Source organism: Lampetra fluviatilis, chromosome 23 (assembly GCF_964198595.1).
Source record: "Lampetra fluviatilis chromosome 23, kcLamFluv1.1, whole genome shotgun sequence".
Classification (NCBI taxonomy): Eukaryota; Metazoa; Chordata; class Hyperoartia; order Petromyzontiformes; family Petromyzontidae; genus Lampetra; species Lampetra fluviatilis.
In genome coordinates, this window is record NC_136297.1 from 12,462,458 (window position 1) to 12,489,260 (window position 26,803).

Below are 26,803 nucleotides of genomic sequence, written 5' to 3' on the forward strand. Positions count from 1 at the left end.
TCAGCTTCTTCCCTCTCACTGTTCCACTCCCATGGGCTCTCTTGACAAGCTCTTAAAAAGCCTTTCTCAATGCAGGAAGCGTATCAACTCTTATCTGCTGTTATAACCTTCAAAGGGCTTGTTGCCGGCCTTTGGGCCTGTACCCAGAAACCTTGGGGAGTGGGGGAGTGGGGGGGAATAAGTAAATAAGTAAATAACTGACAAGCGCACGAGCTTACGCCCACTGCCCAGAAGCAACTTGACATAAAAGTCGGTGGAGCAGAGCCTCCCAGGAGCTAAAAAACGAAAACACTGCCCGTTGTAGCGAGCGCTGGATCTTTCTAGCGACGTGTTCCTGCCGCCGCCGCAGCGGACGGGCTCACCTGGCGATGGCCCCGACAGCGTCTCTCCGGGCCTCGGCAAACTTCTCCTCGTGTGGGCCGATGGCCGTGGCCTGCTGTAGGCCGGCGAGCACCTGGCACGTGAAGACGAATGCAGAACGTCACACAGTGAAGCTTCGTCCATCGCCGTCGCTTTAACACTGCAACGCCGCACATCCGACCGTCGTGTATCTGCACTGACCGATTAACCGCCCCCCCCCCCCCGCCAGGCATATCCGGCCTTTTCACATATACGCCCATACCAGTGCCCAGTGAGCCGGTTATACAATGTCGTGGTGTATTAGCAAACACAGAATCTTCCTCTAACCGCTTATTTTCAAAGCGCAAGCCAACATTACCTCTGTGAAACATTCAGGCGTGGTCGGTAAACGTCTCCACGTACGCGTCGCGCCTTGCCAAACAGACGAAATTTATCCGACTTGAGATTGTACCAGTGAATTAATGGCGCCATCAATTTCCAAGTAATCTGTGCGCTCACTGCGCGATTTGCTTGAGCCATGCTTCAGTGCGCTTGATAAGCGCTCCGCTTTTCTCTTCCGCCAACGGCTCCATTTATCACCATCGGCTGAAAGAGGGAACTGTCGCACTTAGTCTCAGTCTTATCGACTGGGGGCCACACGTTAGCTTTTGATCGCGCCCATGGGAATTCCTCTAAATATCACGTGTAAATTCATCATCAACATCAGCCATGGTCAATCTACTGCTGGACGAAGGCCTCCCCAGCCACCGCCACCTCCCACGATCCTGCGATGCAATAATCCACCCAGCACCTGCACACCTGCACACCTGCATGTTAGCTGGTTCTGGGTAGATTAGCATTAAATCATTATTTGAACCAGCGTGGGATTTCCCGCACGGACATTTTTATTCACAAGATAAACTGGCTCTCCAACACTTGTCATTTGAATACAATTCTAAGGGCCTGTGTTCGTGCGTGCGGTGGCGCCACGGCCGGGTGTTGAACCTGGCTGATGTGCCCGGCGAGCATGAACGCCGGCAGGGCCCCCAGGGCACAGCTGAAGCCACATCGAGTCATCTTGTCGCTGCTCTGCAGCCCGGCCAAGTAGCGTTCCAACAGGGCAGCTGTCGCAGTGGAACACAAAAGACATAGATCACCCTCATAGCCCACACAGGCTGTTGGGGCAAGTGCTGTTAGCGAGCGCCAATGATGGCCGGCTCGGCACACGAAGAAGAGACATTGCCAGGATCACATCCAGTCGCCTTTGCCTCCCAGTGATGATGTTTACACACTGCACCAGGTAAGATATGACCTAATCGTATCCTGAAATCTGCCCTTAGATACACTCAACCTGTGAATTTTACACAGAGATCCACAGATTCACACAGAAACCCATAGATCTGCTCCAACAGTATCCCACCAATTGGCCTTAGGTCTTCTCCATGATCACCTAGTCGTCTTGTAAATTCTACAATAATAATTACAATAATGCCATTTGTTTACCTCGGTAAGCCTCGCTGAGTCTCAAAGGCTCTTGATCAGGAGGGCCCTGCATTGGGATCCTTGGCCATCACCATTTACCAGCGATTAGCTTCACACGGCAGGAAACCGGACTACCGAAGAAGACCTATGCATATGCGGAGACAGCAAAGGCTCCGCACAGATAGATTCAAGGATCCTGCCAATTCCAGGTCACACCACAGCCACAAGATTACACCACCTGATATTTCCCAGGCAGCCTCCCATCGCAGTACTCATCACCAGGCTGAAACCCTGCTTCGCTTCTGATGTTGGGTGCACTCGGTGTGAATTGGTTGTAGTCAGTCGGGTTGACAACTGCTGAGTCATTGCGTCGGTGACGATACGTTGATGCTAATTCCAACGTCGGTAAATGTCGGCACGGAAAGGGACGGGCTTGGCTGTGATGATGCAACTCTCGGGTTCGTAAAGGTCATTGGTGGAATTCAGGGTCACCCGTGTTGACGAGTTCCAAGAATGGTTTAAGGTCAATTCTGGAGCGGTGGCTCTCGGGTCAGCAAAGCAATTCGTTATAGCCCAGCGAGTTGAGAAAGCAAAAAAAACCCAACAAACTTGAGATGTTTATCTCTAGATGGCTTTAGGGCCGTCTCATGCTTGGCTATGTTGAACAAAGCTGGGACTCAGAATGCTCATTGGGAACTCCCAGTTTGGCTTCTTGGGTCTTCTGAATTTAGCAGAAAAAGTTTGTTAAATCTTACAAAATAAAAGACAAATTAACGTAGCTCAATTTTGTATGTGTGGCGGGCGAGTGGTGTGAATGAAAATATTTCCACATCCATCGTTTACATCGTTTCATTTATTAAAAATGTGGTGAGCTTCTATAAAAGAAAAACCAAGTCGCTGTGAAACTTGTCTGGTTATGACTACTGGGTTTACATTGTTTATGAGAGCCCTGCTTGGTATGTGGATACATTCTTAAAGGTTAACGAGATAGACAAGTCGGCTGGTGACATATAGCTCAATTATAGCATCATTCCACCCAGACCACTCTTAGCTTGTAACCTGCAATACCTCAAGTTACCTTTCCCCTTAGCTTGTCACCTAAATCAGTGTCGAGCGTATTTATTTTAAGCAAGAGCTCTTGGTCTCTTCGTTGCTGGGTGGAGGCCTTCTCACGCCATGTCGGTCAGTGGGGGTGTCACCATACTTCACCACGCTGGTCAGTGTGGGTTGGTGTGGGGAGCGGCAGGGCGTGGACCGGTTCGCTTGCCGCTGATGTTAGCCGTGAGTGGAAATCCAACAGAGGTCGCCGGACTCGTGGCATGGCACCGGCGGGGATTGGCGCGGCACAAATAGAGTTGGCGTGGCACACTGGCTGGCTTGGCGTGACACACCAGGAGTTCGGTTCCTGCTCACGGCCAACACCAGTGACTTATCTGAACCGGTCCTGGGCCTCCCCTAGGTCGACTCAGCCTCAACTGAGTACCTAGTGCGGTGTGCGAACATCGCCACTGGGGAGACAAAGTCGTCGTCCGGGCGTGGTGCTGGTGACCCACCCCCTCGTGTGCCGTGCAGGCCTTCATAGCTGCTGCTCGCAAACAGCGCTTGCCCCAACAGTCTGCTAAGGCTACACAGGGGAGCTCTGTCTTTGGTGCGGTGCGCTGTGGGCTGGTGTGGTGCAGAGCGGGTGGCGCTCACCCTGGACGGCGCGGTCGGCCTCCCCGGCCTGGGCCTGGTAGTAGAACTCGCATAGAGCGGCCAGCGCCGATATTGCCGCAGCCTGCAAGCACGGGGGGGGGGGGGGGGGCACATTCGTGAACCATGAAACATTAAACGCGTCGCAGCCGCCGCGAGTTTTCTTTCTCTTATCTTGGTTGTCCCCTCTTTGTTCCCGCACTTCAAAAAACAAGCGAGCAGGTGCGGTGGCAATTCGCGCTGGTTTTCAGCTGTTTTGTGCTACCGTGCGTGTGATATTATAGATAAGGTGACATCGTTTCCTGTGTATGGGAGCACACAAAGCCAGCGTGCTATTTGAGTCCGAATTTGTTATTTAAGTCACAGCCTAAGTCAAGTCGACAACAATAACAACCACTTAGGGTTGATGTGAAGCCATATATTGATTTGGTTTAATTTGTATTTTATTTGTTTTTATGGTTCTCTGACTGAAAGTTTTAAAGTGACGTTTCTTCAGTTAGCACTTATGAGCATTGCCATCTACAAATCCAGATTGCTTACACTTCGGGAGAAATAACTTAGCCCTGGAGACTCGTCATCACGATCTATAACGCCTATTGCAGTAGTTTATATACCAACAATAAACCACGTTGAGCCCTCATGAATATCATGCTCTTAGAGGCAAAGCAGAGTACTATAAGTTACAACATTAAGTCATGCTTTTCAGTGGAGGAAGGTTTCGAAATTATAATAAATATATCGAACATGTTCATCAATAACACCGTGGCCTTAAAAGAAACATGTACAGAAGGTGGCATCTCGGGCAACGGCATTTCCCTATTCATGTGCTATGCAGAAGGGCCACGGAGAGAGATTTTGGTTTTACGAGCCTGGGCGTAAATAGGTGGCAGGCAGCACGGAGTTGTAGACTTACGGAGGCATCAGACGAGAAAGGGGATTACGGTGAGTGTATATGATGCAAGGAAATGATGTCTCCACAGTTGTAAAAATAACCACAGACGCACTCCCCAATTATGTCGATAAATTAACGTAGTTTGGAGCCCGTTTCTTAACGGTTATCGGCCTGCTTGGGAGAAGCGCTGCTTATCGCCGTCCCCGCACGGTAGCAGCAGCGGTAGCAGCAGCAGTAGCAGCAGGGCCAGCGGCAGGTCACGGCGCCGCCAACGACTCGGCCGGCTCGCAGCGGCCACGTGCTGCCCCCCCCGCCCTCCACCCACCCACGGACCGCGTGGCCGCCCGTGCGGCGCCAACTCGAACCGATCCGGTGCGGAGGAGCCTCCCTGGTGGCGAGCGCCACCGCTACCCAGAACGGAGCATCCTCCGCCACTGTTTAGAAACCACCGGCACGCGGCGAGCGCCGATAGGCATCGCTCCGCGCCCCACAGAAGGAGCACTAATCTCTCGCAAAAATCTGTTTAGAATTAAGTGGAGCGGCTCACAAACTTTACCTGCAAGCTCGTCTTTGTTTGACTAGCAACTCGTCATCATCTCACACTTTTCAATAGCACGTTGTGATCGTTGCGCGCTCACGCGTTTCTAAAATGCCCGGCCAGATCAACGAGGGCGCGCGCATTTCTCCACGTTTTCTTCGGCACTTTTAAGGCCTTGTTGAAATATTTTAACGACCGTGTCTCTGAACCACATGTCAGCGGGGGCAGCACGCGCCAGTGAAATACTGTCTTCGCTGGAGCGGTTCACAAACTTTTACCCGCACGCTTTGCCTTCGCTTCCAAACCAACTTATCACCCTCCAGAATCTTTTTCTTTCGTACGGCCACTGATATAGATGCAGAGCCAACAACTACAATTTCACAGTCGTGTGGTCAAGCCAGATCACTGCGTCAAAAGCGGTGGAGTAGCGTATCGCTGTGATTTCTCCTGCAGTCATTACACACGTTTACTCAATTGAGATCGCACGCAGCAGCAATCACCGCCTCCTACTGGCAGAGTAACGGTCACTGTGCAGGCCGGTGCCGACCCGCCTTGCGCTTCACGCCAACAGCTGCCACTGAGGGCATTCGAATGTCCGAGATGAGATGCGATGCCCAGGATATTTAAGCGCCCCTTTATAAATACAAAGGATGATCGTCATTTTCACCCTTGCCTGTGTGTGTGTGCGCGCGGTTTCCATTTGTGGGTGCTCTAGCCGCAGAGCGCTCCCGGTCACTCGAGGTGAGCCGCCCGCACTGCGGAACCACGTGGCCCCGGCCGCGCTCCGGTTCAGCCACACGCCACGGTTCACCCGCGACAACCGAGAGAGACGCGAGAGAGACGCGGGGGAGCGCGGTGCATGCGTGCGTCCAACCCGCACCGCGGCGGTGCGTGCGGCGACCAACACGCGGGGTTTAGCGTCCCCGGTTAGCGCCGGTTCGAGTCGCCGCGTTGGATGCACCAGTTCCTGACAGCCTGGCTGCGAAATGCACCAGAGCACGCGCGTGGTGTGCGTGCCCTCGTGTGTGCGTGCCCTCGTGTGTGCGTGTCCCGTGCTACAGAAGGCAGGGCTTGGGTAAGCGGGGCCCGGCGCGTGCTGGCGATGACAGGGGGAGCCATTGGGATGCCACTGCGATGTGCACAGCCCCACGGTTCAAAACTAAATAGCAAACATACCGACGTTCAAACAATTAACTGCAGATTGATCGACTGGGATAACGCGCAGCAGCAGCATTGCCCGCTACTGCGGAAAAACCTGGCAGGACCCTCCCTGCTAAGGAGTCTTGAAACTCGGTGAGGGTTTTCCTGGGCGAACGAGTGATAATAATAATAATAGCCTTGGTGCCAGGCTAGGGCCAAAACAGTTGCATCGATGTAAACTATAATCCACGCCAATACCGTAATAATACTGGGAGAACAATGATAACGAATGAAATACGCAAGGATGCTTGACAGACACCACCTCTACTTCCCTTTGCACAAAGGTGGCATCTCCCCGTGTGAACATCTCCTTGAACAGCCTCCGTGTACAAGCATCGAGCGCGGGGACGCATCGATGCATTCGGGAACTACAATTAATTATTACACTCGTCACGATCATCATCGGTCAGAGTCTATCATCCACTGCTGAATGAAGGACCCGGCAAGCTGTTAGAATCCCTCGCGGCCACAGGCCGCAAGAATCCACCAGCACACGGGCTGATCTCATCGCTCCATCTCTTCGGAGGACGTGCTCGCGGCCGTGTTTCCGCCCCTGGCTACCACTCTGTCCCCCGTGCCGAACCGATGCCGTGTCCTGTCGCAGCACACTTTACTTTGTCTAGCGGTCAAAGATGCTCACTTCGAATTGCATTTTGTTCTCCCATCCTCGTGCTCCCCTCCGTATCTCCTATCCCCCGCACGCACCTCCAATGGCGCACGCTTCTTTGCGCACTCTTCAGCGTCTGCTTCATATCTATCGCAGGCCGCCCTTCAATAATCGCCCCGGGTAAAACAAAAGCTGAGCTCAAGATAAGCACGAGGAAAAAAACAAATGCGGCGTAAGAGTTCGCTGAACAATTGAAGATGCTCGTCAGCGGGACACAACTGCAAAAGATACGCTCATTTACAAATCTAAATGTGCGTGGATTTATTATTTTGAGACGCAAACCATACCCTGATGTTACACACTGGGGGTAGAACGGTGGCAGAGTGATTGGTGCGATGCGCTACGAACCGGACAACCCGAGTTCAATTCCCGGCGGTGGATAACATCAGCGGTAAACGATAACCGAACCATTCCTGGGCGACTCTTTCACCAACCCCCTATTGACCAGCGTGAAGTATGGGGGGGGGGCCTTCATCCAGCAGGGGCTCATAAAGGGCCTGTAAATTATTATTAATCGCACAAATATGAAAGATATAAAAACAGGTATGCAATTTCGTAATGTTACGTTACAGCCTTGACTATGCGCGTGCAAATTCAACTTCATAATAAACCTGCCACTATTCGGGCCCCCACCTTCTGTTCACTCCCGAGTCCCTAGAAATCGTGCCGAGGAATGAGGCTTGCCCTTAAAACACTTCCCATTTACACGGGTGTCTTGAAACACAAGAACCAACGTATTTGCATGTTATTATTATCATTATGATGGCAACATTTTTGCCGCCCTGGTAGCAGATCACGGCCCCCGTATTGAAGGAGAAGCCTCGACAACATAATTGTTGAGTGCGTGGGGTACAGGAGGAATGCTTGCATCACCTTTGTTTTGAAATAAAATAAAAACACAGAACACCGCGTGCGTGTACGCACGCGCCGGGCAGCGTTTCCCTGTTTTGCCACCATCACTCGCCGATCGGATCCGCCCTGACCCTGCTCGAAACGCGCATGAAAGGCCGATCGTTACAGCTCGAGTCACAGCAGGTGATGGGGGAGTGGGGGGGGTTACCCTGTCGGTACCCCCACACACGGCACGCCTGCGCGAACCTGAAAGGCTGTCAAAATGTCATCAACGCGCGCCTATTTCTGAGCTGCCCGCGTCGAGCGGGGCGCTGCTGGGAACGGGCAGGAACAGGCTGACCGGCGCATCAGTCAGCCGAGGCTACCGAACGAACGACGGCGGCGGCGGCGACGTGCCGGGCGATGGGGCCTGCCCGCGACCCCGGAGGGGGGGGGGGGGGGTCGCGCCGGCAAACCAGGGGAAGGTGGCGGAGGCCGGCCGGCGCAGCGGCCCGCTCCAGCGGCGGCCGGGCGCGGGGGCGTAGCGACCGGGTGGTGGAAAAACACCCCCTGCTCAGTCACGAGCCGCGTGCCGCGACCCCTCGTCCAAGCCGCGAGGCCGCGGGGCCCACGAGGTCGGCACGCTGCGCGCACGACGTCAGCCCATTGGCCGCGGACGGCTCCAATTGGGTCCCCTCCGCCGTGCCGCCGTCTTAGCACGCGGGCGGGGGGGTAGGCCGGAGAGGTAAAAGAAAGATCAAGAGGTCGTCGTGCACGGGTTGGAGGAGGAGAGCGGCACGCGAGCGCGGGGCCGGTGCTAGGGTCGCCGCCTGCCCGGGTCTGTCCGGGTTTGACCTGGACAGTCCGGGGACAGGCGCCGCCGGTGTTTCCGGTGGCAGGAACTGATTTGTGCCGAGATGCGGAACGGGTATCGTCGCGTTGAACTTTATGACAGGATACCGCACGGTTTTGATTCGACTTTGGCGGCCTGAAAAATACGGCTCGGTTTGGTCTGTGGAAAAGGCGACAGCCGTCCGTCTCATCTTGGCTAATGCTGCTAATCCCACCGCACCCCCCTGCGGGATCCCACAGTCGTTGCCAAACGCCCCTCGCGGCGTTTCACCCCCGAGGCTCGAGGTCGCTTCCCCGTTGCGAGGTGACCACCGGGTACCACTCCAATACAACCGTCTCAATCGGCCATAGCCAAGACTTCGACCCGCCGAAGTCCCCGTGAGATGGGCAACCTCCCCTCCCTTGTCCTGCACACAAAGATCCCCCGCGTAGCCTTAACAGGCCGTTGGGGCAAGTGCTGTTGGCGAGCACCTATGAAGGCCGGCACGGCACACGAAGGGGTGAGTGGCCAGCACCACGCCTGGCCACCTTTTTCTCCCTAGCGGCGATGTTTATACATTGCACCAGGTACTCATTTGAGGCCGAATCGACCGAGGGGAGGCCCAGGATCGGTTCAGATAATCCTCACTGGTGTTGGCTGTGAGCGGGAATCAAACCCGGGCAACCGGGTTCGGAGCGCAGCTAACCGCTCCACTACCGCTCCCTGCACACGCACACACACGCACACACACACACACGCACACACACGCACAAACACACATGCTCGCTTCTTTGCCATCTTCTTTTCCAAACTTCCAAGTCGCTCACTCTGTGCTTTCAAGAAATTCCTGGCATCTTCCACATGCACCTGTATTCAAAAGCCATAATCTATGTTTCTCCTTGATGACTGCCAGGATATTTACGACGGATTTTCAAATAAATTACCGGCCACCACAGCAGAGGTACATTTGGCGGTCTCTCTCTCTCTGTGCGCCGTGTCCTTTCTCACAGACGTATGTATGTAGGTTGAACGTCTTTAACACCGTACGTAGCCAACGGTGCTAATTGAAGGTGCGGAGGAAGGACGCCAAACGTCAGCGATCGATATTACTCAAGATATCACATCTCCCATTCGGGATCACTTTTGGAAATTGCAACTATGATTTGTGCACAATGAACCGAATGTTAAAAACTGCGGTAGGCATGCTCACCTGTAGTTATGAAACGGTAACCCGAGCCAAACGAAGAGGCACTTTTAAAGCATGTTACGTAAACCGCCTCGTGACTAAAAATACCAACCATGCCGAAAATACAAAAAAATGCCATCGTGGGTCGTCAACTTGCGATAAAATTCACATATTCTTGAGAAGAACTCAACGTGTCCGAAAGTTGACTCGTGCAGTTTATAAAACGGCGCAGACTCGATACGAGCGGTTTAGTCCCGAGGTTGCGGTGAAATGCAGCCGAACCGTGGTCAAGCCACAGCGACGCGCAAAAGGAAGAGGGGGGACACTGGGGGGCACGCGAGGGTGCAGGCGCGAGCGCGTCCTCTTTAGAGGCGGGCGGAAGAGCCATCTCCGATGACCGCGTTGGAAGACGGGGTCATCACGCATCACCTGCCTCCCACGCGAACGGCGGTGCACTTAGCCTGCAGCAGGAGCAGCAGCAGCGCGAGCAAGCCCCGGTCACGCACCACACGGGCAACTTCCCCGCTCCCACTGCCATCCCTGTCACCCGATAATGCCACCTCCAGCACCTGGAGGTGAAATCCAAGTGCTCTCCTGCTCGAATCAGCATGGGCTGGTGATCATCTCTGTTTGCGTCCCTGAGCGAGTATTGGAGGGTGGCATAATCACAGTGCTGGGCCCAGTCTCTCTCTCTATCTTTCTCTCTCTACTGGACTCTCACTGCTGACTTCCCACAAAGCGTTGTGTATGTTATCCACTCTGGCAGGCAGGATGATTAGTTGAGACCTACAGGAGGTAATTGAAGTGAATGGTATTTAAACCGACTTTTACTTCAAGCAAAAGGCGCACGCACGTACGAGACGAGGGTGTGTTCGTGTGCCCACGTGCGTTTCTGGTGCAGGGGGGACATTAACCGACCAGGCCTGAATGCGACAGGTGGACGAGATTGCCAGGTTATGGAAGACGCTGGCTGGGCATTCTGCGTGTTTAATGACCCCGAGCACCTTTACTCAATATCAGGCCACGCTCCACGCTCCACGCGTCAATCGGGTGAACCAAGCAACGTCGCCTTCCTTGTCCCCGACGCAGTCTAATGGACAACTGCGGCGGCGGAGTCAATGTAACCTAGCCCGGGGCCGGACTGGCTTAACAGGGGCAGACATCTAATTCCAGCATCGTTTACCTCCCATTCTATTGTCGCCAGCTGCAGTATTTCATTGCAAAATGCTCGCGATGATTTTGTGACGCGCGAGTGAATTATTCACGCCGATCCCTGTATTATTCATGCGGCTGGGTTTGGCCGACGGGGCGATGTCGCTGGCGGAGGCGGACGGCGGCGTCGGCCACCGTGGAGGGAACCAGGCGGGACCCCCCACAGCTGTCTGTCGCGTGATGTTATTCAGGCGGCACCCCCTCGCCGGGGCCGGCCCGAGGGCGACCGTCACGTGCTGGCTCGCCGAACAATCGGCACCAATTAGCTGGTGCCCCGGCGCCCGCCGCCGATCGCGAGCGGGGCCGCCCGCGAAGCGAACAAAAGCGGCGCACGAATCCCACGCACGGTGCTCCCCCTCTCCCTCCCCCCGCACCCCCTGCGTGCGTGCGTGCGAGCTGACGCGTCGCCGGCGAGGGTGCCCGGCGGGCGCGTTTCCCAAGGGCGCGTGGGGGTGGGGGTGCCAGCCCTGTACATCGCGGGCTCCATGGAGGAGCGGGGCCGGGCAGGGCGAGGGTGGTGGCGCGGAGTCTGCCGCTCCCGACGCGTCCCCATTGTGGCTGCCGCACCTCCCCCTCACCGCACCCCCCCCCCCCCCTCTGCAACCATCGTCCCCCTCCCACCCCTCGCTGGCTCGGACAATGCCCTTGCCTTAATTGCTGCGGTGCCTGGGATTTTTCAAAAAGGTCGCATTACAAGAAAGCGCAACTCGTCGACAATGGGGGGGCGGCCGTAATTACTCGCGCGGAAATAAATAAACCGAGCGCAGCGACAACGTTGTGGCGCCACTGGCTAATCGATCCCGAGCTGTTTACTTATTTAATTGCGCGCTTACGTTATCGTCTTTATTGCAGAGAAGGGTTTTTATGTTTTACGCGAGTGTGCAATCCGTACAGGTGCGCTCATACGGCGCGATAGAACAAACGTTTTTTTTAATATTTTGAATAAAATATGAACGGTGTTGAATAATTTCCCCCTTTAACGGCCGTTGTTTTTTTTTACAGTCATGAAAGTTCACGGACATTCTTGCCGCAGGCGTCACCGCGTGCACGACCAACAATCGATTCTTTAGAGGACGCTGGAGATGGGCCCTACGGACACAGTCTTAGTGGCGCAGTGGTCACACTTTGTGCCTCACAGGTGAGGAAGGGCCTGGGTTTGATTCCGAACTCGGGTGACTTTCTGCGTGTTCTCTCTCTCCTCTGCACGGGTTTCCTCCCACAGACAATATCGAGGTGTTGGCCAACATCCCAAATCCCAAGACAAGATCCTCCTGAAAAAGAATCTTCAGACTCAGCGTGGCTTTCCTGGGTTCATAGGTTATTATTAATTTTGTAATCATACCATCATGTAAATGTCTAAATGATAAGCCACTTTGTGGAGCTATCATCTGTGGCCATGGTCGCTTCTGAATAATACGTTAACACCTCGGTGGGATTTGCCTGCTACAAAGGGGATGTTTTAGTGTTGTGTCTGTGTGATTTGTTTACCTTTATTGTACTTTGCCCTCCTATCGTGTTTTTGTACTGTTTGTTGTTGTGACGTTCTTACCGCCGAGCCCCGACTGGACATCTGTGAAAAAGCGCTTTATAGCTCATCAGATTCCTTCATTATAAATACATATTCAGATTTTTCGATTTAAAGCTTTCGTGACTGCAGGGATTCATATTATTGGTTCTTTCTGTAAAGTCACGTAGAAGGGAAATAATAAAATAATAAAAATAAAACAGAATTAAATTAAATTCTCACGACGTTTCGGCCACTACGCAAGCAGCCGTCCTCAGGTGAAGAAACAGAGCTGTCGGAAAGACAGCGTCCTAATGAACACTGCTAAGCTTGGCAGCGTATTTTAAGCTGGATGGGAGGAGGAGAACGCCTTGACAAAGGAGTTTACATATCAACAGAGGAATTTAGCATATTGATGACAAATACATATTCTGATTCTGAATACATTTCCCACATTTTGGTCTACTGTAAAGAGTCGAATACTGCGCACTAATGTGTCCACTAATACCGACACGGGCACCACACTCATGAGAAGGAAGACTCAACAAAGTTCAATTGCTCTTTCAAAGTCAATCACAAAAGCTGCTGAATGATCAAGATGTCCCATTGGCAAGAGCTCACCGTGTAAAACGTTGGGATCGCCACCTCAATGCTGGTATGAGCAGGAAACCGCCCATGGCTTTTCGACTCCGAGACCTATGCTCGGGCAAAGCGGCGGTGGCATCAGCGTGGGAGGAGAGGCTTGGTCTGGGTGCGGGGTAGCTCAACGCGACGCCCGGAGTGTGGGAATCGACTCGGGGGGGGGGGGGGGGGGGACTCGACTGGTTTGGCCCCGAAAACGAGAGAAGGGAGGGAAACTCGAGATCCGTGCTCGGCAAAATAATGAAGCCTCAGGCACCGGCCACAAACGGATCTGTTCATGCCAGACCTGCGAGTCGGGGAGCGGGGGGAATTAAACGAAGCTTCGCAAAGTAATTATTTTTCAAGGATGACAAAAGATAAATGGTTTGTCTCTTGTATACTGACGGAATAGGAACGTACTTTAGATACGTCTCTTCCAAGCAGCTGTCAAGCGATGCAAATTACTTGGCCACGAACAAGCACCGTGAATGCGGCTGTGGGAAAAGCTTCCAACCGCCAAACATCAGCGGCGGCGCTAATCATCCACCACCCACCCCCACCCACCGCGGGGATCCGCGAGCCGCAACTTTGCTCGCTGCTGCCTCGTCTTTACCGCAATTGTACTCAGATTCGTCGTTGACTTTCGGGTGCCACCAGGTGATACGTTTCCTCCGCGACTTCCAGTTTAAAGCGAAATGTCGCTCATCTAATTGTTGTTAGACTTGCCCTCCGGGAGTCATTTTTCGACCCACCGACGGGTGAGCTGAGAGGATCACGATTGGCGCGTTCAACGCTTGCACGCGTGGTCATTTCATTAGTTCGGTGATGTCAGGTGGTGGAGAGTCTTATGACGACAATTTGGCCAGATCGTTACGTGGCCGAATACAAAAATGTATTACGAATAATAAAAGTGGCTGCGAAAACCTATGTGTTATCTCATTTGTACTCTTTATAATTTTGTTTCTGTCTCGTTTGTGTAATTTTTTTCATACCATTATCTTATACGTAACATTTGTATATCATTTGCATTCACCAAGAAAACATCGTTTCTTACTCACGCGACCTGATGCACGCCTCACGGGCCGTACAATCGGTATTGTTCGTGTTTTTGTGCCTGGGTTCCATTCTAATCCAACTGAATGCATCATATGTACGTTGAACTTCTTTCGCACCGTACGTAGCCAACCGTGCTAATCGGAGGTACGGGGGAAGGACCACAAGCTAAACACAAAAAGCAGTTCTAAATAAATGAGTTTAAAATTTTGATTTAAAAGTGCATAGCTCTGGTGGCTTCCTAATATAGGACGGAAGAGTGTTCCGGACAGCCTCAGAAGCGCATCTGAAAGCACGTGATGTGGTGACCGTCTTCATGCGATGGTTTGTGTGATGGTTTATGCTCATGATGGTTTACGCTCCTCATCTCAGAGCCAAAAGGCTTGCGACAACAATCTGCATGATGGGCTCAAACGTGAATATCACCGCCAGCACACACACACGCTTTTATCCAATTAAGTTCATTCAATGGCTGTGCTTTGTCTGCGCGCGCGAGTGTGTGTCTGTGCGCGTGTGTGTTTGTTGATGTGAAACAAACAGGGGCTTACACACAAGGGCCATCCGAGTCAGGTTCCTCCTGTACACAAACAAGACTGCTGGCAGCTCAGCCTCGTGCGCACGTGCACGAGCGCGCGTCTCTCCAAGCCAAAGGTTTTAAACAAAGAGGTCTAACGGAATAAACGTGGGCCTGACAATTAGCCGCACAGACAAGTGGCGAGCTCGCACGGTTATAACCCCTTGCCCGTGGGGAAAAAACGCAGTCGCTGTGAGACGAGACGGCGCCGCGCACACCGAACACAGCCGATGGGAACGGACGGCGCCGGTTTTCCCAACCGGGGCGCCGCAGTTCTTCCATCATTAGAAGAGAAAAAACAAACCTACAGCCCACCGGAGGCGCCGTGGCCGAGCGATGGACGAGAATGCAATGACCAAAAGATGGCTCCGTATTTATAAATCGATTTGATTCTTCACATTTGCTTTTGCCTAGTTGGCCCAACATTGGATGTTTACTGGGTTGTTGTTACTGTTACCTTGATGCCGTCTGGATTGTTGAACCGTTGCAGATTCTTGAGGCAGTCGTCTATCAGCCACTGCCAGCCGTCTGTAAAACAGGATTGTTATGGGTACACACAGCTTGCACTATAGTGGCCATGCCTTTTGCAGACAATCTCCGACTTCCAGGCGGCCCATGCGGCGGCTTTCCAGACGGAAAATATCGAGGGAAAAATTAAGCCCCGACTCTTCGAAAAATGTACGCGTGTGTCAAAGTACATTGATGCAAACGACGGCTTGCCGAGCGAGCGGCCGTGCGTCGTCTCGAGCGTGCGACGCCTTACCAATAACCTCGTCGTTCTTGAACGGCATCTTGGCCAGCGAGAGTTTTTCCACGAGGCGGCACACTGTGAAGGGGAAACACGGCGCAGCGTCACGGTGGAACTCCTCTACGACCGACGCAGCACGAAACCGCGGCTCCTGGGTTCCGCGAAAAACTCCAATTATCCGCACCCCTATTCTTCCTATTATCCACAATGGTACGTGGATGAGTAAGATAAATATTTCAGACCTAAACAGGAGGAGGATTTCTCCACAACTCTGGCTGTCGCCTGATGATGATGGTTGTAATTACCAGCAAAACATCACGTTACTCGAATAGTAAATGTTGTAGTGGGCTTACTCTCTAACACACCGGCGTGCTAAACTGGTAAACTAATAACCATGATTTTTTTGTTTACTTGACAAACCTTAATAATTGGCTGTGTCGGGTGGTGGCGGGTTTAACGACACATTTATATTTACGCAATCAAACCCAAAAATTTTAATAGATTTTCAGATTTTGACCTGATGGCAATTGATACCTCCAACCTAACAGTCACGATGACAACCATTAATCCCAAAACAAATGACAGGGCAATACAGATTTTTTTTTATGCATCTGTCTATTCCATGTGAAAACGAAAAGTATATTTTACACCATCCTAGAGTTTGGTGGGATGTGTCTTTCTTTTCGGGGCTTCTTATAATCGGGAGCACGCCAACGTTTCTCAATTCAGAAAATTAAAGTGGCGATGTTTTTGGCTGAGCAACGATCGGTGTAGCGCTGGCTTCCTTGTTCGTTACATTCGCCCCCAGACCGTAAACGCACACCGAGCAGACCAGAGGCCTCACTTGGAATTAAATACAAATAACTAAAATCATTCAACTCTGAACCCTTTAAACAGATACACAACTCGTACATTGTTGATTTACACAACACACTTGTCAAAAAAGCTCCATGACGTCACCTCATTTGGCTGAAATGTAAAACCACGTTAACAGAAGTTGCCGTAAGCACGGTGCCGATGCTAATTCAATCTCACCTTATCCGTAAGTGTTATGTAATCCAAACCTCTCTATAGAAGTTCTTGGGTACATCATGGTCATTTCAAATTTGGCATCTTTTAATAACCACCCAAAGAAGAGGCCAATTGTGCTTCGAGCGTGTAATGTTTCACGGGATAGAGTTACGGACAAAACGCAAACATTCACGCGTTGCTGGAATCTTTTTTATTTTATTTCACTCAAGATTTATTTCTGGTGATCATGCGTCAACGTCTCCCGTCGTCAACGTGTCAACGTGGTGTCAAGAGCAGCCTCGAAACCTAGGCCTCAGAGAGGTGGCGGAAGGTGGCTCGTGGGGTCAAACACCCGTCGGAGTGTGGGTTGATACCGCGCGAGATCCGGGGATGGGAGAAACGCAGCCACCCGTAATTCCGTGAGTCGACTTCTCACGTCCAGCGAGATGCCCTCTGTTAAATTGGTACCAGTGTTGTGCCCGTGGCACCAAAGCAACTCTAAATGTGGTATTCTTGTAATTCAAGTTTTTTTTTTTATCTCTGAGAGTTTAAACATTTGGTTTGATTGCCAAGCATTGAACGCCTCTGCAGCAGGGCACGTGTGACACGGCAGTTGCCCCTCTCGTGGATCAGAGGAAACGAACGAGACCTCGGAAGTACTTCTGCGATGTCAACTTTCAGAAGGCCGCTTCGTAACTGGTGCGATGCACCGTCTTGTACGAGAGAGAAATCTATTTTGTGTCTAGTGAAATGGTGCAGGTCACGCAATAAAAAATAAAAAAAATAAATGACCAAAGTCAAAACCCAAAAATCGAGGGCTCATCACAGAGACGACGGCGGACGCACGGGGGAGGCATTCATCCAGCAGTGGATTGACCATGGCCGACGATGACGACGATGAGTAAGGGGACGACTTTCGGATCAATCGGGAGAGATTGGGGAAAATAAACTTCCATTAAACATAACATCGCGAGCTGTATAGCGACAGCACGCATCACCTGGACGGCTTCATTAGGCAGGTGCGCGCCCACGTACGGGATGACAATATGAGCTGTCAGGTGAACGTGCGACTCCGCAGCGCGGGTACTGCCCCGGTATGTTCCGCCGCGGGGCATTCGCACGGATTATAGAAAATATATAATAATAGTCGTGGCAGCAGCAGTGCAGGAGGGGAGATAAATAACATTCTATAATAATAAAAAAAAAACCTACCTTTCTATTCTCAGCTTGTCAACGCGACCGTGATTGGCGCCACGCCTAGCACGGCGGGGGCATTTATCAATCTGGGGGCATCACGAAGCGGCGGATCGACATGCCGGGAAAACAATACCGCCCCCCCCCCCCCCATGCTCGGTGCCGTGAGCGTAGACGATGAGCGTGCGCGCGAGCCAGCACAGACGCACGCACGCGGGCGGGGCGAGGAGCGCGATGCGTCATCGTGTGGACCGCGCAGGCGACGGGGAAGGAGTTTTAACTCGTGTAGACAATTTCCCCAACGCAGGCCCAAAGGCACCAAAAACGTCAAACGGCTGGCAACAAACCGCAACGGCAAGGTTGCTAGGTGGATGATTATATTGCGGCATATTGCGAAATGGCGGTGGATTGGAGAGGCGTACCTCCAGCAGTGGATAGAACACGGCTGTGGATGATGACGGGGATTATGGAGTTATGGCTTCGGTTAGGTGCACTGGTTCCCAACCTCTTCGGGCGGATTCCTGACAACCGCTAAACACTCTTCTGCAGAAAACCACCAACGAGATATTTTTTTAAAATGTATGCGACTCCCAATCGAGCGACAGAGCGTGAACTAAAGCGTCACAGCAATCACCACGTTGCGTTTTCATTGACTAGTCTAGATAGAGCTGCGCAATGGGAAGCGGAGAAGACGGTGCCACATCGTCGTCACCCCCCCACCCCCCCAACAGTTCCGCGACACCTCGTCCCCCGAACCCTGCGGCCTCAAGCGCTCGGGGGCACTCAACACAGAGGCCACAGGCGAGGCCCAACGCTGGCACTCACGGAGGGGAGGGGGCACGGCCCTTCCACCCCGTCTCGGCGTTGGCCGCCAGGAGGCGCCGTGAGAGGCACCCTCGCCCCCCTTCGCCTCACCCCGACTCTTCACTCCGTCGTCCCCCTCAACGCGAAATCCTCGGCAGGTTAAGGCGATGACGTCACGCTGCGTAGGCAGCGACCTGCCAGCGGCCCCTGCCTCGTCCTTCGCGCGTTCGCACGGCCTCCGTGTCACCCTGGCCGGCGCGGCAAGCTGCCACTTGCTCGGCACGCACGCCCGGCGCCCGTACGGCTCCCAGCAACCCGGTGCTTAATTTTAAGAGCCGCCTTCAAAGCGCTTTAAAAGAGGGGGAGAAAAAAAAAGATGCGTGGTCCTGTACACAAAAACCTATACTCAAACTCAACGCTTATATCTTACACGCCGCATTGAAGGTGTGGCCCAACGGGGATACAAGATTTACACTCCTCCAACGGGTTGTTTTGAAAAGCTGATGGAGATGGAGTGATGGAATCGGGCCCGTGTGCGGACGCCAGGTGGATTGTTACGTGGCAGAGACATCCATCCAGCAGTGGATCCAACGTGGCTGCTGCTGATGATTTAACTCTTACATTTTTCACCAACAATGTCCCAACGATATCCACCCCCCCCCCCCGTCACACACGTGTTATCTCCAGTAACTTCGCTTTTATATCCATTAAGGGTTCTTTAAGCGGCAGCCAGAAAATCCGCAACCGTTCGTCTTCTTATCGGTTCCCAAAGTCAGGCATCGGCCACCGCTCCCTGGGGAATGATCGGAATTCACCTTGTGCGATGCGATTTGCGTTGAGGCTATATTGAAATTCAATATGACTCAGTAATGACCATCCATATATATGAATATAATTAACTTGACAATGGTCTGTTTCACTGCGTTAAAATACATTTTTATTTTAGCCCATAAGCCTTGGGGCTTTCTGGACCAAAGTCTCCCAGCAGCGTCAAGCAGCGGCTTTCAGACAGTTCTCAACACTTTGCTAACATCGGGCAACCCCAGCTGAAATATCCCAATGCCGTCAGAGTACTGCACCCAACAGCGGCAAAAAAATGCACATTTTCATCAAGCTCTGAGATTTGTAAGAATTAAGCTTATACAAAATAACATGAATTGTATTGTTATCACACACTCGGCTCTGGCTACGTGCCCATTGAAGGAAGCGCAGTGCTGCAGCTGTTCTCGTGAAACCGCCTGCCTCCTCTGCCGAACAGAACTTGCTCCTACAGTCTGCCGAGGCTATACGGGAGATCTCCGTCTTTGTCTGGCCACCGCCCTCCCCTCGTGTGCCATACCAGCCTTCATAGGTGCAAGCGAACAGCACCTGCCCTAAACGTCTGTAACAGGCTATACGGGGGGTCGTTGTGGAGTCGGCACGGCTTAGGCCCGTGCATTGTGTCTGTTTCGCATTGTCGCGCGATAATCCATCCCAAAGCTTGGACACGTGTGTGGGATGGACAACAAAACACGATAATTAAAAGTGCGTTGTTCGGAAAAATGGAAGGAAGGTACCGGAAAGAGAGGAAGACCTTGCAGAGAATGGCTTGACAACAACGACATAAGAGATTGGTGCCAGAAAAATGTGGCACTACTTAAGCGTGTTTGCACTACAAGACAGAGAGAAAGTTGAAGCAAATGACACCTACTACGGGCTCTCTGCCCATGGATCATGCTGAGGACACTTGAAAAATGCTTCAGTTTATCCCGAAGGCATCTGTTGTACACCCCCAACGATCCTGGGTCGATTCAAAATGAGAACTCTCAAATTTACTAAAACATGGAATTGGCGCAGATGGTGGTCTACTGTCAGCGCAGATCTACAAGTTGCGTGTCTCCTGTGCAGCAGCTGCGAGTTCTGGCAGAGGATAGAAGATGTTGGCAGCAAGGCGTCGTGGTGGTGGTGGTGGCTGTGATGACATCTCGATCTCGTAGGTGAAGCGTTTCAGAACGTTCCCATCCACCCTGCCCCTCTGTTTTTCGGCTCGCTCGGTCTGTCATTATCGATCGGCCGATGCGATTGTTGCAGCTCCAGTCGATGCGTAACTGGGGACTCGTGTGACTGAACAATCAGAACTCCGGCGGCGTCATCGTTACCGGCGGTGTCAGCGGGCAGAGCGCGCGTCACGGGTACGGAGCATCGCCGCGGCAACACAAGCGCAGGCAATTACAACTTTTGTGTTGTAAAGTACGTCACCCTCTGTTGGATATTTTGTCGCTCATAAAAAATAAAATAAAAGCGACTTGCACAAAAGGCCTGTCCCGCAAATCAATCGCGTTTGACGGCGTGCCACAGGCGACACACGCCCGCGGACTCGCTTCACAAGCGCCACCACCGTCGTCACGAACCAGCCGCGTAACCAAACACCACGGCTGGCTCGGGCGAAGCAAACGAACAAATGAATGAAATTATTGTCATCGTCAACAACAACATCAGCAGCAGCAGCGATGATCGATCTACTGAGGAATGAAAGTTTCCCCCCAAGCTGTCATCATCGCCTCATGATCCTGCAATGTTTAAAACAACAAAATATCTCTCGCATAGGGCGACAAGCAAAAGGAAGCCGTGAATGATGACAACAATAAGAATAGGCTTTACCCTTTCTGGAAATAAAGCAGGATGTGTTAAGATGTCCAAACACCAAATAGATACCAAGTCGACCTTGACCACACATACTTGCGGCAAAACGTGTAAACAAACATTATCTGATCATGGGCATTGGTTTTTAAACTGATTGGCCTACACCAGAGACTCACCACCAGTGTCTGACCAGAGAACAGAGTTGGAGAGATCTCATTTAACCCCATCGCCACATAAAGCAGATGGAATTTCATTCAACATTAAAGGTGAATAATTATTATCGGGAACCAATCCAGCCAAACAACCACGCCAAGGCTCCTCGCCCGGCACGACGCTCAAGACGCTCGACTTGCAAGTTGACCTCGCTCGGGCACTTGACCAGCGCCCACACAGAAGCCCTCTCGCGTCCCTGCTGCATGCACCGCAAGCCCCCGTGCGTTGAGCCTTGGCTTCAAACTGCCCACTCAATCGGATTTCCGGCCCCATTTTTTTTCCCTTTCAAATTGGAGTAAGGGCAGCTCTATTCGAATGGCACGGAGTTAGGGAACTAATTGATGACAGATAATGCGTGACGTGCTTTCAAAACAAACGTGACACGCAAACGGACGTGTCCTTTACACTTTGTCGTATGAAGGGCCCTTACGACACAATGAATACGTTTTTGAGTAAAAACAAGCGAAAGTCACATATTCCCAACGACGTGCATGGCCGGGGCGCGGTGCTGGCAACACCGCCCCTCCTCCTGCGCCACCGTGCCCGCCTGTGCCTGTGCTCGCTAACAGCCCTTGGCTCAACAGTCCGTGTAGGCTACACGGGGATCTTTGTCTTTGTGTTCGCCACGGTTAGCGCTACGCTGCGCTATGAACCCGGCAATCCGAGTTCGATTCCCGCTCACAGCCAACACCGGTGACGATTATCTGAACCGGTCCTGGGACTCCCCTAGGTCGACTCTGCCTCAAATGAGTACCTCGTGCAATGTGTAAACATCGTCACTGGCGAGACAAAGGCGGCCGGGCGTAGTGTTGGCCACCTATCCCCTCGTGTGCCGTGCCAGCCTTCATTGGTGCTCGCTAACAGCACTTGTCCCAACAGGCTGTTGATGCTATACGGGGGATCTTTGTGTGTATGCGCATGTGTGTTGGGGGTACAGCTGGTGCATCTACCAGTCATCTCAGTCAGCCAACCCATGGCACCTGCGGGGTCTGTCCCGAGACCTCCTGTTGGCGAGCCTTCGACACTTCACGTGGCCTCAAAGTGCACCTGGCCTGGCACAGGCATCGTGGTGACGCCACCATCAACCAAGTGGCGAATGGCGGGTATTGGAATATCGGTGTGTGGCAACGTGAGTGCTCTTACCTGCGGGTCTCATGAGCTCCCCACCGAGGCCCCTGGGGACAGAAAAGTCGGTCAACGATCGGCCAGGAGCAGAGCGCGCGGTAGCCGCTGCATCGCCGCTAACATCCAGGCACATCGCTCGCACAGGCGATGACCACAAACGTTCCGCTCACAATGCACGCAACCACCCCCGTTGGCAGGGGAGTAGGGCCAAAGGTGAAAAGATGTGTCAGCACCTTTGTCATGAACACATTCATAAAACAGAAAATGTTACGCGGTCAAACCTTATAATTCGCGGATTTGCTTCCCACGAAATTCGATGATTCTCGATTTTATACCTGTACAGCAGTTCAAGTTTCTCACCTTTTTCAACCTCGACCATTCACGGTTTGGCAACATCATTGCAGGGGGGTGGGGGGGACTCGCGCAGTGGTGCATTCTGGGGCCCGTGTTCACCCGACCCATCGTGTGACGCGGACCCGATGCGCTCACCACGTGCATCTCAGCCTGTCTCAGGGCCCTGTGATTGTCTCTGCGTGGCAGGCGTGAACGTGTGGATACATTCATCACTCGTAGGGTCCTCTTGTGTCCATCCGGCAGTAACAACGGGTACAACGGGTGCACCGGTTAGCTGATGGGTCGCCACGTGCGGTAAAGTGTGGGGGCTCCCACCTGTTGCAGCGTGGAACATTTGGCCAAATTTCCTCGAGAGAGGAAGTGGGGGGGGGCTCTCTCTGGAGCCAACGGTGGCGCCAGAAACTATTGCAGGGCTGCATCTTTGCCCGTGGACGACCGCAAACAAGGCCACAACGCACAATCAAGGACCACAGCGGGCGGGGGCGAAGGGAAGCGACGCGCCCGCCGCACCCACGCTCAGGGATAACAACATCACCGGTTTCGCACTCTAGGTTCGAGAAGATATCTGACGGCCTTATAATGGGATCGAGCGAATGGACGGGAAGTCGGAGGGCGCTTCCTGCCCCTCACTCTCCCCCCGTGGCGCGCCTCTCCGAGGAGAAGCCGGCGCTCTGGAAGGCTCCAGTACTTGGTTGGGCGAGCCCCCCGAACAAGTGTGAGCAGATGGGAGAGAGAGGGAGGGAGGGAGAGAAAAAATGCCGCAGGTGCAGATTGTCCTTTTGCAAATGTGAAGTGCACCCAACCTAGGGCTGCTGCTGCTGCTACGCCTTTGTGGGGACTTTATCAATTATGCTCCGACTCATGCCGCCCTGGGTTTACCCGCGGGCAGCCGGGGCCCCCCTTCCCCCTCGGACTCCCACGCACAGACACGAAGGGCCCTCGCCGGAGGGCGGCAAGCCCACCGAAATAAAAAAAACATCGCAAGACTCTTCAGAATTTTTTTTTACTATAATGAATCAAACGGAGGCAATGGCATTGCTCATGTCCTTTAAAGGGGCGACAGATTGAGGCGGCGGTGGGCCGCCACGTTGCTGCAGCTGAGGAATGGATGTTGCCCGCCCAGAATTGGTCGCGACGTTGGTGACACAGCAACGCGGGCGGAGGAGTCGCCGTGACGCTCACGAGACCGCCGATTGAGCGATGTCCGCCCAGCGGTGATTTCCGAAGGAAGCCCAACGGTCTCTGGGAGAGATATCCGTGAACACTAAGCGCCTACCTATTAACCCTCCCAGCGAAGTGATGAATTGACATTAATCGGGGTTTGATTCAAAAATGGATTGTAGTTTGGTTTTCGCCATCTCTCTCGTGTTGTTTCTGCTTACTCGCCTGCTTCCCTTGTGCCATTGTGTTCGCCCCACGAGCATAATTGTCACATCATCATAACCAGTTGCACGTAAGTTGCATGCACTGCCAATACAGCGACCAATTCTCACTTTTGATGTGATGCACGCGTCACCGAGTGCAAGAATCAGTTTTAATTGATCATTCGATGCGTGCCTAACAAATTATCTGCCCTTTGCACACAAATGGACATTTCGTTCCACATTTTGTGCAAAGTGTTTGTGGCCAGGGTGACCGACTTTGTCTCCGTGAGCTACTTTCACTCCATTTGGAGAATCCTAGGATGACGCTGCTGCTGCTGCTGCTGCAGATTACACATTCACGCTTGTGGTTAGAAATCACGATTAGGGATAAGCGACACTCTGTCCAAATACGATAATGCGGTTGATAATTAATAACAATCTAATAATTCACAACCCTTTTGTCAATCCACTGCTGGATGAAAGCCTCCCCACACCACGTAGGTCGATTGTCCATACTTCCCCACACCGGTCAATGCGTATTGTCGAAGGGCGGGAGGGGGGGGGTGCTCAGAACTGGTCCAGAAATGACCACCTGCGGCTGTGCGAGACCACTCGCCACGGAAATAAGATGCAGGCTTGGTTGGGCGAAATGAGGGAAGAGCCACTGGACAGGAACGACGAGTGACGCGGCGAAGGGGAAGGTGCGTGTCGAGACGATGGTGGGCAGCGTGGGCTTTGCACGGAGCGGAGACGTGATCGCTGAGACGGTGGAGAAGCGTTCGAGACGTTGGGTATGGATTTGGGCAGAGAAGAAGCCCATCTCGAGGGGCATCATCGAGAGAACGAACGATGATGATGGGGGGTCATCGGAAGGAGAGAGAAAGAGAAGGGGGGGAACTCGACTGGACGGATGCTACGAGGGAACAGGTTGGTGATGAAGTTGTGGAAGGAAGAACGGAAGGGATGAGAACGAGAGGGAGGCCCTGGATTGGGATGCTGGAGGAGCTGCAGAGAGAGCGGGGGACTTCATGGAGACAAAGAGGAGGGCAGAAAACATAGAGGTCGCAGCCAAGGACCTGCAGTTGTGGCCTAGAACCAGAGGAACGAACTGCCGTCAGCCGTGAACAGGAATCGAACCCAGGCGATGGGAGTTCGTAGCTCAACGCGCGAAAACCGCCTGGCCAATCCACCGGCCCAAACGATCGATACATTCCCTTAACTGCGAATGCAGCAGCGGCAGTCAGCTGCGTCACGCGTACGAGCGTGTACGCGCGCGTGCGTGGCAAGCAGATCGCTGTAATCGACGGGAACTCGAGCAGTGATCACTTTGGCGCACGCTAAGCCCCCTGGTGGCACGGGCGCCGTGCAACTCGGCACTGCGCCGCCACCCACAGTGGCGGAGTAGCCGGCGTGGCATTCTTTAGGCACAGCGACGCGTAAGCTCGGAGGAATGCCACAAATCTCACAACAAATGTCAAAGGCATCGGTTCACTTTTTAAAAACATAAATAAAATAAATAAATGAGATTACTCTGAGGTCGCGACTTATTGCAGGCGATTGAAACTTTTATGCGAAGAAAATGAAGAGATGAGTAGTTGGTGAAGTTCTGTTAAACTTTCAATCCTGCTGTCTTAATCATTTACACAACTGACCATCAGAATTGTCATTGTAAGTTTTACAAAAAAACATATTTAATGGAATGCTCGTCAGAAAAAAAATACTGTTATTTTTTTAGTTAAACCTGGACATTTTTAAGACTTCTAAAATAACAGCTGCTCTTCAAAATTCATCCAAACTCAGATCTTGTGAGACACTGTTGACGAAAGGCATCCCGAGTATCTAAAATGTTTGATGTTACACTGATATTGCCAACACATAAAGCTGAAAACGGAGTCAAAATCGAGTTGCCCAAAACTTGACACAAACTGAACTTGCCACCAACTCCCAGATTGCCTTGCCGACTGACCGTGTCTTTCTGGAAAGGCCGGATCAGGGATGAGACTTATACTTTTTCTTTATCAAGGTCGGAAAAAAAACCGAGCAGACAACGTGCCTCCTTCCGCAGGCAGCTGGGACAGACGGACAGCGCTCATGCAAGACAACACTCTCAACCCCCAGTTGTAAAGCGTTTCAGAGACACGGAGACAGCAAGCTGATGGCAAGCCCAGACGCGAGCAGCTGCTTTGGAAGCATTTCGATGAAGCACTTCAACGCGGCAGCCGACGAAGACTCAGCCGCTTCCACCCTGCTTGTAATTAGGGGTCTGGGGTTTGCCGTAATTATTTTTTTTTTCTATGTATTTCTATGGCGATTGCATTTTCCAAGTGGCTTTGCCCTGCAGGGAGCTGTAATAGAGACAAAGGGCCTCCTTTGTGAGCCCAGAGAGGGTGGCCATATTGAGCGCGATCTTTAGCGATGTGGGCACATCATGGGAAAGCACCCCGCGGCACCGTGGCAATTGTCACAAGTTCAACAACGGCTCCACAATGCTCGGCCAATAAAACTATTTTTTGTTGAAGGCAAGTCAAGGTAAAAGGTAAAGGCGCAGCCCTGCAATTGCTCGCTCGCGCCGCTGCTGGCGGGAAGGCCTCTACCGGAGGGGGCTCCCCAGAGCCCCTCGCACCACGGCTGGCCAGACATCTTGGAAGAGGTGTGTAAGAGGAAGTACCCCATCCCCACCACCACCACCACCACGCTCGTCAGACGTTTAGGACAGAGTTGGGAGTGCCCACGCTGCGCTGCCAC

At 52.6% G+C, this 26,803-nt stretch overlaps 1 protein-coding gene across 2 annotated transcripts in view; it reads right to left on the minus strand.

Annotated features, from left to right (window-relative positions):
* Positions 1 to 26,803, minus strand: part of TBCD (tubulin folding cofactor D) — a 112,601-nt gene that overhangs the window by 15,737 nt on the left and 70,061 nt on the right. For both annotated transcript variants that reach the window (XM_078867249.1, XM_078867248.1), the window contains exons 23-28: positions 22,359 to 22,390; positions 15,387 to 15,449; positions 15,081 to 15,151; positions 3,517 to 3,598; positions 1,345 to 1,463; positions 363 to 454 (exon numbers count right to left, since the gene is read on the minus strand). In XM_078867249.1, coding sequence (XP_078723375.1) covers positions 363 to 454; positions 1,345 to 1,463; positions 3,517 to 3,598; positions 15,081 to 15,151; positions 15,387 to 15,449; positions 22,359 to 22,390 — 459 coding nt within the window. The remainder of the gene's footprint in view (positions 1 to 362; positions 455 to 1,344; positions 1,464 to 3,516; positions 3,599 to 15,080; positions 15,152 to 15,386; positions 15,450 to 22,358; positions 22,391 to 26,803) is intronic.